General features: G+C 43.2%; 1 protein-coding gene across 1 annotated transcript in view; it reads right to left on the reverse strand.

Annotated features, from left to right (window-relative positions):
* The window catches only part of Map1b (microtubule associated protein 1B), a 116,561-nt gene that overhangs the window by 89,947 nt on the left and 6,190 nt on the right, over positions 1 to 20,424 (reverse strand). The window contains exon 2 of the mRNA XM_004651546.3: positions 17,501 to 17,602. Within this exon, the coding sequence (XP_004651603.2) occupies positions 17,501 to 17,602 (102 nt within the window). The remainder of the gene's footprint in view (positions 1 to 17,500; positions 17,603 to 20,424) is intronic.

The raw sequence follows: 20,424 nt of genomic DNA on the forward strand, positions 1-20,424 counted from the left end.
AGATCAAGAGAATGGGTGTACTATGGCCTCCAGCCGCTACAAACGTACTCCAGATGCGTGCGCCACTTTGTGCATCTGGCTTTATGTCGGGTACTGGGGAATTGAAGTAGGGTCATTAGGCTTTGCAGGCAAGTGCCTTACCCGCTGAGCCATCTCTCCAGCCCTCATCTGTTTATTTTGTATACTGTTATTAACCCATACTTGACACAGAACCAGACCTCACAAACAAGCCACATGCATTTAGGGAAGAACAGATTAAGTATCCATAATTCCATTCTTATTCATCCAAGCAAGCTCCTCTGACCTATTCAGAATGTCAAAGGATTTTATGCAAACAACACATCTTGGCTCTGCCCACTGACTAACTTTGCATGTACACCAATTTCACAAATATATGAATGACTTTTTTTTCCACTATAGATTGATGGTATAACATCACAGAATATTCACTGTACAAAGAACCTTAGAGATAAGTTCATGAGTACTAAGTAATTTGTATGGGCGCACATGTGGAGGTCAGAGGACACCCTCGAGGTGTCTGTGCCCCACTTTTGTTTGTATGTTTTTTTGAGGTAGGGTCTCACTCTGGTCCAGGCTGATCTGGAATTCAGTATGGAGTCTCAGGGTGGCCTCGAACTCACAATGATCCTCCTACCTCTGCCTCACGAGTGCTGGGATTAAAGGCGTGCGCCACCACGCCCAGGAATATGAAGTAATTTGTTCACAAGAGGAAAAGTCTTAGAACTGGGATCAGAGCTTACATTATCTGTTTCAGCCCCGCCCCCAAGGCTTCTGCCGGTTGCCCTCAAGAACTCTTTCCCATAGCTCTTGGCCAAGCCTCTGAAAGTTGATAGTTTGCAAAGAAACACCTTGACACTCCTTTTGTTTAAAGCAAATCTGTAACAAAGAAAGTGTATGCAACATAAGTGCTAACTACAAGTTCTCATTTGTTTAGGTCCCTAAACCATGACACCTCACCAGTCACTGGCATCCCCTGCTCCCCTGCAATCCAGATGTTCCAGGTGTTGCTTCGGGCTCGTTATCAAGGACACCAGCCCAGGGCTGGAGAGATGGCTTAGCAGTGAAGCGCTTGCCTGTGAAGCCTAAGGACCCCGGTTCGAGGCTCGGTTCCCCAGGTCCCACGTTAGCCAGATGCACAAGGGGGCACAAGCGATGGAGTTCATTTGCAGTTGCTGGAGGCCCTGGCGTGCCTGTTCATTCTCTCTCTCTCTCTCTCTCCTTCTTTCTCTGTTGCTCTCAAATAAATAAAAATAAACAAAAAAAAATTTAAAAAAAAGGACACCAGCCCAAAGCCTCCTTTTTCAATCCTTAAGGGACAACTGTGTTCCTTCTCGCTCATGACTCAGCTGTAACTGGGGGAAAAGCCATTTCTGACAGTTAGAATACCGGAAGGCTAAGAAATGAAAAGTACCCTATGGTGAACTTACTAAGTTCTTTGGTCTATAGTTTTCTTATTCAAAATATGTTTTTGTTTATTTGGTTTTATTCTTTTCTTCTCTTTAAACTGTAAATTGTAACTTAAACAAAAATGACTCTGCTTACCAAGCACAGAAAATCCATTTGCTGGCAAAACTATTCATTCCAACAATAGAAAGTTCTATTTGATGATGGAATCCTATTTCTAGATGACCCCATGGAGTGAGTTAATTCAACATACTATTTCATATTTACAGGTTGGAAAGTTATTCTAAAGGCTGTAAGTAATCTCTGCTCTATGTACAAAGCAATAAAACAAAAATGAGATGACACAATAGAATGCCTAACTACTACCTAATAAAATGCAAACACTAGGGCTGGAGGAGTGGCTTAGCAGTTAAGGCGTTTGCCTGCAATGCCAAAGGACCCAGGTTCAATTCCCCAGGACCCACGTTAACCAAATGCACAAGAGGCACATGAGTCTGGAATTCGTTTGCAGTGGCTGGAGGCCCTGGGGTGACCATTCTCCCTCTTTCTCTGTCAAATAAATAAATAATATATATATTTTAATTTAAAATATTTTGTTTATTTACTTGAGAGAGACAGAGGAAGAGGCAGATAGAGAAAAAGTGAGAATGGGCATGCCAGGGCCTGTAGCCACTACAAACGAACTCCAGACACATGTGTCCCCTTGTGCATCTAGCTTACATGGGTCCTGGGGAATTGAACTGGGGTCCTTAGGCTTCGCAGACAAGTGCCTCAACCACTAAGCCATTTCCCTAGCCCAATAAAATGTTTTTTAAAAGCAAACATTAAACTGGGTGTGGTGGGGCACGCCTTTATTCCCAGCGCTTGGGAGGCAGAGGTAGGAGGATTGACGTGAGTTCGAGGCCACCCTGAGCCTAAATAGTGAATTCCAGGTCAGCCTGGGCTGCAAAACACCCCCCCTCCACCTCCCAAAAAAGCCAACACTAATCTCATGTTAGATGCCTTAAAATAACCCAAACCAATAGAAAAGGGCACTATGGTTGGACAGTGGAGAGGATACACTAAAAACAGAAGGTATGGGGAGAAGAAAAAAACAGTTGGGAGAAACAGATGAAATTCAAAAAAGGAATGCATGAGTGAGAAACCCTGGGAAGGAGGCAAACCCGGATGCTGTGTGAGGCTGGGCTGTTGTTAAGCGGCACAACGTGGGGCAGAAAGTAGCTTTCTCAGAAGTCCAGGACTGTATTCTGAAATCATGATAAGATGGATTTTAATGGACACATTAATCAGTAACATTCTATCTTTATAAGTGTGAGGTGTGCAATGGTACGTGCCACACATGTACACAGCAGCCAATGCAGGTTTCTTTACCTCAGCATCACCAGAAACATGGACATTTCACTATGACATTCACTGTGACAGTCAGCTGGGCTGTTGCTAGGTGGTAGGAACTTTTCAGCTCCAGTATGATCTTATGGAACCCTGCAGTAGGTGTGGATGGTCACTGAGTGAAATGTGATTATATTGGGCTGGAGGGATGGCTTAGCAGTTAAGGCATTTGCTTGCAAAACCAAAGGATCTAAGTTCAATTACCCAGGACCCGCGTTAGCCAGATGCACAAGGGGGGGCATGCATCTGGAGTTTGTTAGCAGTGGCTGGAAGCCCTGGCGCACCCATTCTTTCTCTCTCTCTCTCTCTCTCTCTCCCCCTCTTTCTCTGTCAAGTAAATAAATAAAAACAAAAATTATATTAAAAAAAGAAATGTGATTATATGGCGCACAAATGTAATTTAAAAGCAAAGTAAGAGATGGCTTAGTGGTTAAAGCACTTGCCTACAAAGCCTAAGGACCCAGGTTTGATTCCCCAGTACCCACATAAGCCAGATAAACAAGATGGTGCATGTGTCTGGAGTTCATTTGCAATGGCTACAGGCCCTGGTGTGCTCATTCTATCTTTCTAGATTAAATCAGTAAATAAATAATTTTTTATTTTAAAAAAAAAAAGCAAAGCAGGACTGGAAAGATGGCTTGGCAGTTTCAGCACTTGCCTACAAAACCAAAGGACCCAGGTTTGATTCGCCAGGACCCACACTAGCCAGATACACAAGGTGGTGCATGTATCTGGAGATCATTTGCAGTGGCTAGAGGCCCTGATATGCCCATTTATTCTCTCTCTCTCTCTCTGCTTCTTTCTCTGTCTCAAATAAATAAATAAATAAGTAAATAAAGCAAAGTAATATACCCACATATGCACGTACATTCTCATAATTACATATGTGCATGTAAGTTGCACTGCTTAGCCTTATAACTCTGTATATCCCTAAGACTTAAAAAAAAAAGATATTTTTGGCAATCTTAAAGCACAGGCAATAAACCTGTAAAAACGACTTCACTTCTTTTACCCTTTGGTTGGATTTCTGTGTTTATTGGCTTAATAAGAAGAGTGGCATGGAGCTGGAGAGATGGCTTAGCAGTTAAGGCATTTGCCTGAGAAGTCAAAGGGCCCAGGTTCGACTCCCCAGGACCCATGTAAGCCAGATGCACAAGGGGCACATGCGTCTGGAGTTCATTTGCAGTGGCTGGAGGCCCTGGCATGCCCATTCTCTCTGTGTCTGTCTCTCTTCTCTCTATCTCTCTCTCTGCTTGCAAATAAATAAATAAATAAATTTTTAAAAAAGAAGAGTGGCATGTAGCAGGGAAGACAACTATCTATTTCAAACGTGTTTTATAAACAAGGAAGCACAGCAAGCAGGAAGGAAAGATAACTGGGACTTAGCCGTGGTATGTGCCTGCTGACCACATACCAGTTAACGACGTAAATGTACCATACTAGTGCACGCTCCTTAAACTGACATCTCCAAGCTATGTAGCAGATGGCGTGGTCTCCTTCTCCACAGTCCCTTGTTCTCCACAGTCCTTTTCCAGAGCAGTGACTCTCCGAAGCACCGTAAGATCCATGGATAGCCACTGCTCTACACCGGAACACAGTCACATCAGTGATTCCTCCTGAGCCAGCCACGGAAGACTCAAGCCAGTGGTTCTGAGCACGGGCTCCAAGCAAAGAGCAAAGTGTATTCACCTCTTGGATCAAGGTGAGTGCTTCTCTCTTGGCTGTGCACTTCAAATAAATGCCAAGGTTTGCTTAAAGAATACAATATCTTTATTTTTTATTTTTATTTATTTATTTGAGAGCGACAGACAGAGAAAGAGGCAGAGAGAGAGAAAGAGAGACAGAGAGAGAGAGAGAGAATGAACATTCCAGAGCCTCTAGCCATTACAAACGAACTCCAGACGCATGCGCCCCCTTGTGCTTCTGGCTAACGTGGATCCTGAGGAATCGAGCTTCCAACCGGGGTCCTTAGTTTTCACAAGCAAGCACTTAACCACCACTAAGCCATCTCTCCAGCCCCCAATATCTTTATTTTTAAATCTGCTTGAATGTACCAGTCTAGGAGGGAGAAGGAATAATGGATTTCCCAAGTTCATGTTTTCCACACATAGTTTGATTTCATCTTGGGTTATCACATAAAATGGGTTGAGGAATTTCAGGTGAAATTCTACATAGGTATGAAATGTTTGTGCTAAAAAAAAATTGACTCTATCACTGGTTTCTAAAACTTGGAAAAATAATAATCTCCTAAGGAATTATTGGCAACTTTTAGTTAACTAGAATCTTTCATTGACTAGCCCATAGTGCTTTCCATCCAAACACATTATTATTAATGGCATTATTATACAGGTTATTTATCTTAAGTTTTTGCATGCTCTATATGATTTGTTATAAACACAGAATATCACATTTAAATTTTAATGGGCGAACTAACCATTATTTTGTAAAATGTGCTCAGATTAATGATGGGACACATTGAGCCATTATCTTAGAGGTCTGAGATATCAACAGCCAATCATAAGATGCATTACCATAAAAGCCCTTTTTTTTCTGGATAATCATGGCTTTCTGATGATGATTGCTGACATGTACCCTGCCAGTAATAATGTGACTTGAGTACCACTCCCCAAGGGTATTCACATCTGCATGTACTGACTTGTTAAATTATGTTGTGCTAATTGATGGCTCACATGACAAGATATGCATAACTGATCATGCTTATTACAATGCAGGCCACTCTCAATTATCTATAACAAACACTGGGCTGGGACTTTTAACACACTCAATTTACAGATAATCCCCAGAACTCACATGCTCCAACCCTTTAGCCCTTTCCCGAAAAAATCTGTGAACTAATCTGTGAGCTAATCTGAGGCTCATAGCAGCAATAAAATACCCTCATGCAAGCTCTCATTTTAATGGGGAAAAAAATGAAGTTATTTCCTGTTTGGCATCATGTAGATAAAACACCCATGAATTTGACTTTTGAAATACTTTTCCTGCAGGTGCTTGCCATTGTGCAAACACATTGTGCATGGTCTTGTTTGGGTTTTCTACAAGGTAAAGACAGATGGGAAAAGCCAAGGGTCACCAGCCTTCAGTTTATTTTATTTTATTCTTGAACTATGTTCTATTAAAACCCAGACTCACAAGTAATGGTGGAAGTGATTGTTCAAGATTTATGCTTAGATAAAACTAACTCTATGCAGATATGCACCCATAAAAAAAAAAACAAAAACTAAGTCAGGCAGATGTGCCCCAGTGTTTTAACGTGTTTTAGCATGGAATTCTTGTCCACTGATGAGCTCTTAGTGGTTTGCAGAACTAATAGCTGGCAGGACAAAGTTTAAGAGGCCTTGATCTAATTTAATCCTTTTATTTGTCCAAATAGGAAAGGACTCAGAGCAGCTTTCCCGAAAGCTCCAGGGATAAGGAGTGTCTTCAGTGTGGCCTGAGCCGCTGTGTAGACTGGGCCCCCAGGCCTCCCTGGAGCAGAGAGGTTAAGCAGCTCACAACTGTCCCTCCCTTCCCCTGACCCAGGAGCAGCTCAATCAGGCACACTCCAAAGGAGCCATTCTTGCCTCAGGACAGTGAGCCAGTTATTTCATATTTTTTCCCATGAAACTGATTCCGTCAGTGGACAATTGTCCAGCGCTCACAGATGAAGCCAGTCTTGAAATTAAGCACATCTGTCCAGCTCAGCAGGGCTATTTTTTTCTTACATATCTATTCAGTTTTTTCAACAATGAGTTAAAGGGATTAATTTAAAATATAGCTTTAAACTATGGAGTTTGGATTCAAAATTTCCAGGGCAGATGAGTGAGCGCTGCTTCCATGCAGAACCTGATAACCAGCGCCAGGGTGTAGGCGAGAGGCCCTGAGGATTCTCAACACCTACCGAAGCAGAGATCCAGAGGCTCCTAAGAGCTCATCATTGAAGTAGACTTAGCACTCATCCACCACGGCTCAGGGAATTTTGCAGAAGAGGAGGCAGAAAGATTATAAGAGCCACAGGTTGAGACATCATGCCCAGAGGCATTCCTTCCCCCCCCCAAAAATAACTGCTGCTCCCATAACACATAACCCACAACCCCATGGGGAATACCTGCAACCCCACTGAGGAGCGTCCCCAGTGGAATGGGGACAGGGAGGAGGGAAAAGGGGGTACTAATACATGATGTACCCATACAAAATATGTTGTTAATAACAATAAAAGAAAAAACTTCCAATGCAGTGGGATCTGGTATATCTGTGTCCCAAATTATAAAATAAATATATTTCACAGCACATTTTAAAGCACATATATTTTTTTAAATATCCTCAACAGAAAACAGTTACAGAAAGACCCCTATAAAATTCTAATTTGCACATACTGTATACTAGCCTAGTGATCTTATTTATGAACTCGACTATAAACCTCCCAGGCCAGAGTCTACCTACAGATCTATGGCCCACAGAACTATAGCCCCAGCTAAACTCTGCTGCAGACTGTATGTTTTGAAATATTTTTTGTTCGTTTTCATTTATTTTTTTGAGAGTGACACAGAGAGAGAGAGAGAGAGAGAGAGAGAGAGAGAGAGAGAGAGACAGAGACAGAGACAGAGAGAATGGTCGCGCCAGGGCCTCCAGCCACTGCAAAAGAACTCCAGACGCGTGCACCCCTTTGTGCATCTGGTGAACGTGGGTTCTGGGGAACCGAGCCTCGAACCGGGGTCCTTAGGCTTCACAGGCAAGCGCTTAACCGCTAAGCCATCTCTCCAGCCCCAGACTAAGAATTTAATGAATGACTGGCTGTCAAAAAGACATACAAAATAACATGAAAATAATCTCCTTTCCAGTGGATCATAATATGAGGTATTCTCTCTCATCCACATACTCTTTAATTCTTTCTCTCTCTCTCTCTCTCTCTCTTTCTCTCTCTCTCTCAGATTAATAAAGTCAAGGCACTTAAACATCTTGTGGGAATTCACACCTCTTCCTACTGAGTGGCAGGACCAAAAACTCTTACTGTTTGCAATGCTTGGGATTCTGAAAGATCTCTAAACAGGATTTCCGGGGCCATTAAAGAGCAGAGGAACCCCACAAAGCACTTCACTGGTCTTTCATGAGCCAATGAAGACATAACAGCTCAAAATGACGGAGGCGCAGTCTACTCCAAGAATATTGTTCAAGAAAATAAAAGAATATTGTTCACCTAAGCTACAGGATACACTATCTATAATTCCATCCTCATCAAGTTGACTTTCCCAACTGTGACATCTTCACCAGTTGTCATTTCAGGAATCAGAAAACAATATTAACCAGGAGTTGTGGTGCACGCCTTTAGCGCAGCACTCGGGAGGCCAGAGGTAGGAGATCACTGTGAGTTCAAGGCCAGCCTGATACTACACAGTGAATTCCAGGTCAGCCTGGGCTAGAAAGTGAGACCCTATCTCAAAACCTTCCTCACACTAGCCTTGGGAGATGCCAACAGGAATCTGTGAATTTGGCCCAGTGGCTCCATAGTGGAGAGATGGCTTAATAGTAAAGGCACTTGCTTGTGAAGCTTCAGGACACAGGTTTAATTCCCCAGTGTCCACTTAAGCCAGATGCACAAGGTCTGATGCGCCAGTGTCTGGAGTTTGTTTGCAGTTGCTGGAGGCTCTGGTGCATCCATTCTTTCTCCCTCTGTTTGCCTCATTCTCTCTCATCTCTCTCTCAAATAAATAAATAAAATATTAAGTTTTTTTTTAATTTTTTTAATTTATTTATTTGAGAGCGGCAGACACAGAGAGAAAGACAGATAGAGGGAGAAAGAGAGAATGGGCGCGCCAGGGCTTCCAGCCTCTGCAAACGAACTCCAGACGTGTGCGCCCCCTTGTGCATCTGGCTAACGTGGGACCTGGGGAACCGAGCCTCGAACCGGGGTCCTTAGGCTTCATAGGCAAGCACTTAACCGCTAAGCCATCTCTCCAGCCCTTAAGTATTTTTTTTTTTTTAAAAAGAAAGGACTGACTGGACAGCAAAGGGCGGGTGTAGGGGACTTTCCAGCACAACAACAAATGCGATATTCAGACTGCCCTGTTTAATCGTGGTTCCTTGGGAACATGTGTGGCAACTGCTAGAGGCAACCTCAGTTCGAGCCTTTTAAACTGAGGTGTGGTGCACCCTAGGCTTTGAGCATTTGTTTTTAATTATATGCTTTTACTTGGAAATCACATGTAGACTCCCTTGTTACGTTTTCTATGAGTATTCATTTCTCCAGCTTTAAGTACAGGCACTCCTTTAACCCTTGGAAGAGCTTATCAGAATCACATAATTTCTGTCTCATGTTGCCATGCCTTTCCGAGGCAGGCCCCGGTGGCCCAGTTTTAAGTCTACTTCCCCAGGGGCACTTCTTAACTTTCCCACATGCCTCCAGGACCAAGGGAATCTGACTTCACAGGCAACAGAAATTACCCTTAGCAGCAACAGAACAAAAGGGTTAGCCCTGGACTATGATGTTTGGGGATACTTGATCGTTGCCATGGTAGCATTTAATTAGCCCTGGGTTGCTGCTGGGGGCGGGGTTGCTAGCACCTGGGCAACCTTTGTCATCACAGCTAAACCAGAGGCCGGACAATCAAGTTGCAATGCTCACTGTGATTTCCATTCAGACGCCTGGTGTCTCATACACATACCTACGGTTTGTGAATTACGGAAACACCTTTTCTCTGTAACTCAACAGCACTGTTTAAAACTACCGAACGATTTATTTTCTCAACCACATGAACAGTAGAGATAGACTTTCACCTTCCCTATATTCCTTCACACTCCTCTTGAAGTACTCACTAATAAGTACTTCACAATATGATATACCAGACATCTTCAAAAGTAGTCTGTTAAGCTGGGCATGGTGGCACACACCTTTAATCCCAGCACTTGGGAGGCAGAGGTAGGAGGATCGCCATGAGTTCAAGGCCACCCTGAGACTACACAGTGAATTCCAGGTCAGCCTGGGCTACAGCAAGACCCTACCTTGAAACCCACCCCCTCCAAAAAAAAATATCTATTAACCTGTGTTCACTCCTTTCACCATTATTTGTATCATGTTACCACACATGACCGACAAAGAAAACCAAATGGAGCAAAAGATCACAGCAACTCAGGTGGCCTGATGTCTCATTGCTTTTGTGGGCTGTCAGAACCTGAGAGAGGCCTGGAGAGATGGCTTAGAGGTTAAGGTGCTTGCCTGTGAAGCCTAAGGACCCAGGTTTGATTCCCCAGTATCCAGGTAAACCATCAGATGCACATAGTGGCACATGTATCTGGAGTTTTGTGTTTGTTTTTGCAATGCCTGGAGGCCCTGTCATGCCCATTCTCTCTCTCTCTCTTTCTCAAATAATAAATAAGTAAAAATAAAATATTAAAAAAAAAACAGAGAGAAATTACGGGTGCTTTGGTCCCTGAAAATGAAGACAAAGCAGGGACACGGGGACTCGGCAGTGCCCTTGGTTAGCAGCTGCTCTGGTTCACACTTAGCTGGGTTTAATGGACGATTATTGACGTTCTCTAAAATGGCTTCTGGAGCCCAGGCTGCCGATTTCCTGCCACCTCCCTGCCTGTGTCCCTGAATCGAGTGACTCCACAGTGCCCATTAGGAACCGCTTGAGAGCCATTACCGAGGGCAGACTAAGACATCCATCTCCTCAGGTTTCTTTTTATATAAGTGAGATGAATAGTTATTTCTAGGGCGGTCTGAACGAGCCATCATTAACTACCCTGAGGAATGAAGGCATCTAAACACCGCAATGAAATGCTATTTTGTTCCTTTTATGTTGATCACACCTGCGCGGCAACAGAAAGTCATAGAGCGTGAGAGGGTGTGGATGTAAAGAATTCCCCCCAAATTTCAAAGCTGAGCAAGATACAAATCTCACAGAAAAATACGCCATGAGATTCTGGCTTCCTACTCGGTTGGTTTGGCTCTTTGATTCTTTGTGGGATGCAGGCCACACTCTGGGCACTCTGGACAGGAGCGCAGGGGTCGCTGGAAGCAGACCAGCCAGGCATCATCAGGGGCGAGGGAAAACAGACAAGGAATTTACACTACAGTAACTCTTTTGCAGGCAGCATTGGCCTCTGTGAATTAATAACAGAAACCCAGATTACTTCAGCAAAACCAAGACTCTCTGCTTTTTTTTTTTTTTTTTTCCTTTCGAGGTTAGGGTCTCGCTCCAGCCCAGGTTGACCTGGAATTCACCATGTAGTCTCAGACTGGCCTTGAACCTCCGATCTCTGCTGGGACTAAAGGCATGCGCCACCACACTCCCTGGCTCTGCGCCTTTTAACATCAGGACTCCTCTGATGCCAGACTGAGAAAGGAGGAGGGAACCATGCAAGGTTAAGGACAGACATCCTGTCCTGTATGACCTGTGAGACCTGACCTTTGAAATCACAGATACCTTAAGTGCTAAGTCAGCCCATTGGATCCAGTAGGAACATATATTGGCATGTTTATTGTTTAATATTGGGAGCATAGAGCTGAAACTACATCTATCAATCCCTGTCACAGAACAGTTGATGTATTCTAGGCACAGACAAGTAAGCCATAATTCTACATAATAAAAGTCTAGACAGAGATAGATGAGAAAAAAAATATTCTAGGAGCATTTTAGCATTTTCTTATTACGCTACTGGCAAATATTAGTTATAAGACCTCCACTCATTAATGTCCAAGGGAAGAAAAGACAGCATGCATGACTGAAATTCAGAGTTCACTTTAATTTGCTATCAAGCCAGCCTCCAGGAAGAATATTTTTAGCCTTCACTCGGCACAAATCTGAAGATGCTAGGCTGTGGTTTATCTTTTTATCCTCTATGGAAAAGGCACATGGGTTGTTAAACAGAACCGCCCATATGCACCATGTAAAATCAATCACTGTACAAAGGGTTTTGTGAATGTGATCTAGTAGTGAAAAAACCAGTAACAGTGTGTAAACAAGCCAATGTCATACTATTTATGCAGCGGGCTGAGAAAATAAACAACAGGAAATCGCAGGGTCTTAAAATTGGCAATGTCTACAATCACTGTTGGATTGGAGACAAGAGAAGGAAAAAATCACAGCGGTGGATGGAGTAGAGGAGGTTTGCAGGGATGGGCTGCCAGTGTGAGAAAGCCAACTAGGGCTTTACCACACATGGCACATCACCATCCTTGCGGGCCACGCTGTGACCAGGCTCAGCCCTACCCTGGCCCTGCTCTCCTGTCCAAAGGACCTTATGAAAAACATGTTGCTGTGGGCTGCAGAGATGGCTTAGCAGTTAAGGTGCATGCCTGTGCAGCCAAAGGACCCAGGTTTGAATCCCCAGGACCCATGTAAGGCAGATGCACAAGGTGGTACATGCATCTGGAGTTCATTGGCAGCAGCTAGAGGCCCTGGCACACCCATTCTCTCCCTCTCCCCCCCCCCCAAATATGTCTCTCTAAATAAATAAATAAATAAAAGTTTTAAAAGTATTTAAAAAAAAGAAAAATGTTGCTGCCACCTACACATAACCAGTAGCGACATGCCTTTTAAGAATGACAAAGGGGGGCTGGAGAGATGGCGTAGCAGTTAAGTGCTTGCCTGTGAAGCCTAAGGACCCTGGTTCGAGGCTCGGTTCCCCAGGTCCCACGTTAGCCAGATGCACAAGGGGGCGCACACATCTGGAGTTTGTTTGCAGAGGCTGGAAGCCCTGGCACGCCTATTCTCTCTCTCTCCCTCTATCTGTCTTTCTCTCTGCGTCTGACGCTCTCAAATAAATAAATAAAATTTTTTTTAAAAAAAGAATGACAAAGGCAGGGCTAGAGAGGTGTCTCGGCAGTTAGGGTTAAGGCATTGTCCTGCAAAGCCTAAGGACCTAGGTTTGATGCCCCAGTGCCCACATAGAGCCAGATGCACAAGGTTCATTTGTAGTGGCTAGAGATCCTGTCATGCCCATTCTCTCTATGATCTCACTTCCCTCCTTCCCTCTTCCTCACCCCCCCTTGAAAATATATAAAATAATTTTAAAAACATGCTAAGGCCAGATGTGCTGGTGCATGCCTTAAAAAAATGACAGGGCTGGAGAAATAGCTCAGCAGCTAAGGTGCTTGCCTGCAAAGTCAAAGGACCCAGGTTCAATTCCCCAGGACCCATGTAAGCCAGATTCACCGAGTGGTGGTGCATGTTTGCAGTGGCTGGAGGCCCTGGTGCACCCATTCTATCTGCCCTCTCTCTCTCTTTTTCTCTGTCTCTCTCCAATAAAAAAATAAATTTATTTTTTTTTAAAGAATGACAAAGGCAACTGTTTCTTTGAAAGACACCTTTAGTACAAACTGAAAATTATTACAGGAGGAGAGATGACTCAGAGGATAAAGTGTATGCTCTGCAAGCATGAATACCTGCGTCTGATGCCGCATAAAAAGCCAGAAACTGTGACAGGCTTCTGTAATCCCAGTACAGCTAAGGTGAGAAGGAAGGTAGAAACAGAATTTCCCAAAAGTTCAAAGGTCAGCTATCGTGGTGACCACAGCAGTGAACAAGAGACCCTGATGCAAACCAGATGGAAGGTGAGGAACAACACCCAAAAGTTGTCCTCTTGGGTTGGAGACATGGCTTAGTGGTTAAGGCATTTGCCTGCAAAGCCAAGGGGCCCAGGTTCAATTCCCCAGGGCCCATGTTAGCCAGATGCACAAGGGGGCGCACGCATCTGGAGTTCGTTTGCAGTGGCTAGAGGCCCTAACACACCCATTCTCTCTCTCTCTCTCTCTCTCTCTCTTTCTTTGTCAAATAAATAAATTAATTAAATATTTTTTTAAAAAGTTGTCCTCTCACCTCCACTTGGTTGTCATGGCATTTTCACACCTGTAAACACACACACACCAAAAAATAACCATTCCAAGAATAAAGCCAGTCACAGTATTTCCCATGGACAATAATAATCATTACACATACAAGTCAAATAGACTTTTAACAGGGATACAAGATGAATACTTATTCATAGTTATCTTGCCTTGAGATAAGCACTGTTTTAAGAGTCTTACACACATTTATTCATTGGGTCTTCCTGAAACTCTGTGAAGTGGAACACTTGTTCTCATTCACAAACAGGGAACGTGAGACATGGAATGTTTAACTGTCCGGAGCCACACGCACATCCACGCCAGAGCACAGACGTGGGCGCTGACTCCTTACGTACTCTCAGTCACTATGCTGCGTTGATGGTGGTGAACTGAGGTATCAGATAGTTTTAGCTATTTTAATAGGCAGATAAAAGTGGCCCAGTGGCGGGCGGGGGGCGGAGAGCAAACTGAAACTGACTTTTTTAGCCTGTTGTCTTGTCTTGGACATTCTTTGGCTTGTATTTTGTTCTGAAATGATACTTGCCCACCACAGATAATTGTGGGGTACTTTCTGCACCCTCCGAAGATCTCATTTTTCCTCATTACTACATTACCAAGGTGGATAGTGCAACTTGGAAAAGAAGCAATGAAAATGGCAAATGGACTCCCTTCTCCACAGCATGGGAAACCCGAGCTTCCCACAGGAACCTTGCTCCTGTGGGGAGAGCTATTCAGAATGCCTCTCACTCAGCATGACCAAGGCACAAACATCATATGGTATGATACATAAATAAAACCTTTCTGCCAGTATTTGGATTCACAGATATAAGACTGTTGCTCGGTCTTTCCAAGACCCAAGTACTCAACTGTCACTTGAGTGAAAGACTAGAGTGTTCTTTAAAAAGGCCCTCAGGGCTTGAGAGACGGCTTAGTGGTTAGGGCGCTTGCCTGCGAAGCCTAAGGACCCAGGTTTGACTCCCCAGAACCCACGTAAGCCATATGCACAAAGTGATGCGTGCGCACAGATTGTGCAGGTGGACAAGGTGGAGTTCGTTTAGAGCAGAGAAAGCCCTGGTGCACCAATTCCTTCTCTCTCATAAATCAAAAATATAAATAAATAAATAAATAAATAAATAAAGGAGCCTCACCTTTTCTCTCAGGATCACTGTGCTCACCAAGGCAATTTTCACATGGCCAGGAAGGCCTCCCATCAAATCTGCAGGGAACTGCCTGGGCACACAGCCAGTGCCTGCTGAGTGACCATTACACAAGACCCTAAGATGGACCTGGAGAACTGACTGTCCCACAGTCTGCCAGAATGGGACAGGACTCACACAGACCCCAGGCCTGATACTCTGGAAGAAAGGAAACCCTCCACCTCCCCTTGTGTACATAAAACATGTACACTCCAGGATCCTGATCTAAGACCATTTGTTCAAGGTGACTAACCCATTCGGAATAGGCTTGACATCTTTCCACAACACACCTGAAACGGAATAGGTTGTGCAGCCACAGACTTTTAGAGCGGTTCAAAGTTTTCGATCATGGATACTGAATTGGAAAACTCGATATAAATATTCCAAAATCCCTAACTTCTAAAATCTAAGACTCTTCTGGTCCCAAACATTTCAGACAAGGGATACTGCGCCTCTGGTACCGATCTGCTCAGAAACCTTCCTTCCAGACAGAGGCATCAGTACAATGGCTCCAATCCAGGGAAGCTATAACCTACACAGGCTAGAGAAGGAGCGTTCTAACATCAAGTCCATGTGCAACAGGCAAGAATGCTAAGGATGCCTGGCATCCAAAGGCAGTTCTCTAAACCCAGCAGTGAGCAGAGCTAGGTAGGTGGCCAATTCTTACTGCAGGTGGCATTAGGAGAAAGTAGAAGTTAGGGTATCTTATGTTGAAGCGACAATCTGAGGGGACTTGATCTTTCTAGTCTCCAAGAGTAATACTAGCTTGAGCTTCAGTGCAGATGTTAATTCTCCAGCAAGTCTTGCAACCTTTCATTTTGCAATATGCATTTGCTATCGCATGAAGGCAATTCAAATATGAATGAACACAATGAAAGCCACGTGATCCTTTGACAAAAGAAAGAAAAAGTCTTACAGGGCAGAGACTGGCTTTTCTTTCTTTCCCTTTCTTTCTTTCTTTCTTTCTTTCTTTCTTTCTTTCTTTCTTTCTTTCTTTCTTTCTTTCTTTCTAATTTGGTTTTTCAAAGTAGGATCTTACTCTAGTCCAGGTTGACGTGGAATTCACTATGTAGTCTCAGGGTGGACTCAAACTCCTGGCGATCCTCCTGCCTCTGCCTCCCGAGTGCTGGGATTAAAGGCGTGCGCCACCATGCCCAGTTTTTGAGATTGGCTTTTACATGCTGAAATATACATGTTTTCAAAGGGCTCTTTTTTTTTTTTTAATGTATGTCTTTTTTTTTTTGATTACAGAGATTTGCAAGACAAAAATAAGATAAAAAGCAAGTGAAATCATCCTAAATTGTACCTTTCCTTCAGCAAATGGTGTGCTGTCTGATAGTCTCCAGATTCTCTTTTTTCTCTCTCTCCTCTTCGCCTTTCTCTCTCCTTCTCCCTCCCCCAAGTTTCTTCCTTAATACACTCAACTCCATACTTGAAAACTGGAATTTATTTGGATGACAATAACTGTGAGGCTTTATTCTAATATAAAACCCAAAAGGAACAGCTTGGACCAGTCCCACGGGCATATATATGAGGCAAGAATGGCTCATGAAGACACTAATATTCCAAAACCGTGGTTCAAGTCTCAGCATACACAGGATAATAGAATATGATTTAATTATCTGAACTTCATCATGTTATATGCATGCCCATAAAATTGGTACTCATAGAACAAAAGCATGTAGACAGAAATCATTTCCTTGCCATTGTAAAGAACTGCAGAGGTATGTGCCACGTTGCACATCTGGCTTTACATGGGTCCTGAAGAATCAAGCAAACCAGGCCATCAGACTTTACAAGCACCTTGAACCATTGAGCCATCTGCTCAGCCCAACGTTCTCTATTTCAATACATAAAATTCAAGCGAGAGTCGGAAATAAAACGTAGTACCGTTTCAATGGCAACAACTTCTGGCTTTAGAGTGTTCAGGAACTAGAAACTGTTTTGTGATGTCTAAATGTGACCAAGTGGGGAAAATGTAGGTCATACTCTCAAGGGAGGAAAAAACGACTGCATGTCCAGCATCAGAGACGAGAGGCGGCGTACATCCCAGGGAGGCAGCTGGTCCGGGGAGCCACTTTACATAAGGCAAATATTTCTGTCCTTACCTTTGATTGTTCTACAGCCTCCTTGTTCATTCTGAAGGAGAGGCTATTTAACAGCAGTTTAGTATACCAGACCCTTTGGCCCACTCTGAGAATGATACATGGTAATTCAAGGGCGGGTGATGAGGCAATGATACAGTGGTGATGCATATTTCATTTTTTTTGCAATGTCCCAAATGACTCCTTTTGCTTTCTAGAGAGGAGAGTTGTGGGATTTTGTACTCATAACTTTAAGAAAAATTAACAATGAAATAGCCTGCAATCCTTTGAGCAGAGTACAGTGAAAAGGAGGAAAATTACCCTCAACTTGAACACTTCTCACTGAGAATCCACACCACACACACACACACACACACACACACACACCCTAACAGAAATCACTTAAACTTGACTTTCTTAGGCTGGTTGTGTCTGCTGGATGTTGCAGTTGATACAAACTGATGCAAAGAACCTTCTAGAAATAAGAGGAAGTCCTTTTCATACCCCAGACAAAGCTTTCCGGCCAATGGCCACTTCCTGTGTCTTTTCAAGTTCTAGGCTAACACTGAACAGAGGCTCACCTGGAACTTCAGGAGAGAATCTTGCAGAGTGTCGAGATACAAAAAGTTTGAGTTCTTGGTCCAAGTTGCATTCAATCAGGTTTGTGTCCCATGATCGGATCCCTGCGGAGGAAAAAGGAAGACAGTTGACAAGCTTCCAGGTAGTCATTTCAGAGTGGTTTGGAAAACATCCTGCAACATTTCTCAGGTCCTTCTCTGAAGAGCTGGTGGCTAGCAGTGGATGCCCACAAAATGGGAAGGCTGGGGAGGTCCCTCCACCGAACCACAAGGGAGGGCCAAGCAATAGTGAGCCTGAACTTCTGCCCCTCATAAAATATAAATGCAATACCACTAGAAGAATGAAAGAAAACAGTTATTAGGAAAATGACAAGCTATCCTCAGGGAGGGAAGCGAAAGGGTTGGGAAGATACTAGCTCTGTGCAGCTAAGGGGTCCCACGAGCCCTAGTTTTCCTTGGCTGGACTTGTAAGTAGTAAGTGCAGAATGAAGGTTGCGAAGGCACAGGATGGGGGAGAGGGCCAGAGACATTGGGGGCACTCCTATTGAAGCCTTTGCTTTCCAAACGATGTTGTTTATGATACATAATGTGTATGATTTCTTTCTTTTGCCCATCCCACTTTTGACCGGGTTTCCAACCCCTGGCTATCAATCCAAAATTTGTGTCACCTTTGATACACATGTGGATCTCAAGACTTGGCCCAGGCTTCCTATCAGGTATTTATTTTAGCTGATTAGCTTGGAAGGAGGTGCTTTCATTCACAACTGTCAGTTGTACTGAATTTTCTTATCCAGAAGGAAAAAAAAAAAAAGTGACGATAGTTTGTTTGTTTGCTTTTGTTTTTCAAAGTAGGGTCTCACTCTAGCCCAGGCTGACCTGGAATTCACTATGTAGTCTCAGGGTAGCCTCGAATTCATGGCAATCCTCCTACCTCTGCCTCCCGAGTGCTAGGATTAAAGGTATGCACCACGGTGCCTGGCAGCATTTTAAGTTTTATCTATTAAAAATACATTCTAATGGAGTTGGAAGTCATGAACTTCCTTTCAGTCTAGTTTTCCTTACAGTAGTCTTGAAAGAAACATCCTGGGTAAGGGAAGCCATGATCAAGAATCAGAATGGTGGGCTGGAGAGATGGCTCAGCAGTTAAGATGTTTGCCTGTGAAGCCTAAGGACCCAGGTTCAATTTTCCAGTACCGACATAAGTCAAATGCATCTGGGGCACCTATTCTCTCTCCCTTCCTCCCTGGCCCCCTCTGTCTATGTAAGAAGTAAAAGAATCAGAATGATGATGGTTTCTGGGTTTTGCTCTACCTCCCTAGTTTCTTTCTTCCTCCTCCCTTTGCCTTCTTATCCCAAACTCAGAGGGAATCCAAGGAGCATCGTGTTATAAGAGACCTAGACAGCAAGCCAGAGAAAGCTGAGAAACCCCAGTATAAGCATGTGTGCTTATACTTTTCCCCACAGACTGCACACGATGGAGCCAGTTTGGAGCATCCACGACTGCGCCCTTATATGACCATCCTGAAGTGACAGGAAGCAATTTCTAAATCAACAAATACTGATTATCTACCTCCTAAGGGAGGGGCGTGAACCTCTGGGTGTAACTGCAAGTGAACTATCTCTAAATAAGCAATTTTTGTTCATTAATGTATTTATTTATTTATCTGCAGTCGTGCGTCCAGACTAGTGGATTTAATTGACAGCGTGTTAAGTGTGCCTAAGTCCGCAATACATACTTGCATTTACCTCCATTTATGATGTATCAGGGGTTTCTCATGTTTCAAAGAATCAAGGTAGAGCATATGTATATATACCATTATATACAAATATATGTACATATGCATGTACACACATAATATATGTAATAGTTTTAAAGATTCTGGAAACTCACTGCACATGTTAAAATTCTCTCACTCTCACTGTTTGTTTGTTGGCATAGGGTCTTATCTGCATAGCCCAACCTGACCTAGAATTTGCTATATACAGCTCTGGCTGCCTTCAAACTCGTACGCCTCCTGCCTCAGGCTGCTGGAAATAAAGCCCTTTCAAACCACAGGAATATTTTCAAATAGAGGTCTGTCCACTAAAGAAAGGCAAAATTTCTTATCAGGACAATGAGAAGAATTCAGGTAAGGAAGAGTTAATGTACCTAAAGACAAGCTACATTATAAGGGAGAATTTTATGAGTCTCCCTGGAAACATTAAATGGCCTCAGTTTGCATTTGTGCTAATGGAATATTTAAATTTTAACAAGAAAGGCATGCTGAGAGTTTGTGGGTCTTTTTAGTGCAGAGATGATAAATGGCTTCTTTTTGTTTCCCGGAGAGCTTGACAGGCTGAGGGGTCTGAATTCATTAGAATATTTTACTTCCACACGCACACGCTATAGTAAGCCGAGTGTGGAGTCACCGCAGGCCTGGGTGCGATGCTTCATTGAAACTGTTGGCGGAGTCTTCGCTTTGTCTTCTGGCTTGTCAAGCTGGGTCAATAAGTTAATAATGAGGCATATGTATTTAAATTAAAGTCATACCATTTTTCCATCTCTGCTCTAAGTAATGTCTAAATTGCTACATGATTTGAATGACTTCATATGGGGTCATACATACGCTTGCTCTTACACCGTTGTCATTTTTCCCCTTGGCTTCAGTGAACTTGAATGACACAAGTAATGAAATGTTCACTGTGTAATCATTTCTATGTACTTTGCATTTGAATTTTAAAAGTAAGATGATGCTAAATAGTAAGAAATGCACTGAGTAATTTTTAAACAAAACTAGTAGACGGCTGATTTTTTTTAAAAAGATAATTTTTCATTTTAAACTCCCAATGAAGCTAAAACTTCAGGGTTCTCTTTCGAAGACAGCCATTTCCAGACAAATTATTTCTACTACTTATAACATAAAAATTACAAAGGAGTTGCTAGTTAC

This window comes from Jaculus jaculus, chromosome 14 (assembly GCF_020740685.1).
Source record: "Jaculus jaculus isolate mJacJac1 chromosome 14, mJacJac1.mat.Y.cur, whole genome shotgun sequence".
Classification (NCBI taxonomy): Eukaryota; Metazoa; Chordata; class Mammalia; order Rodentia; family Dipodidae; genus Jaculus; species Jaculus jaculus.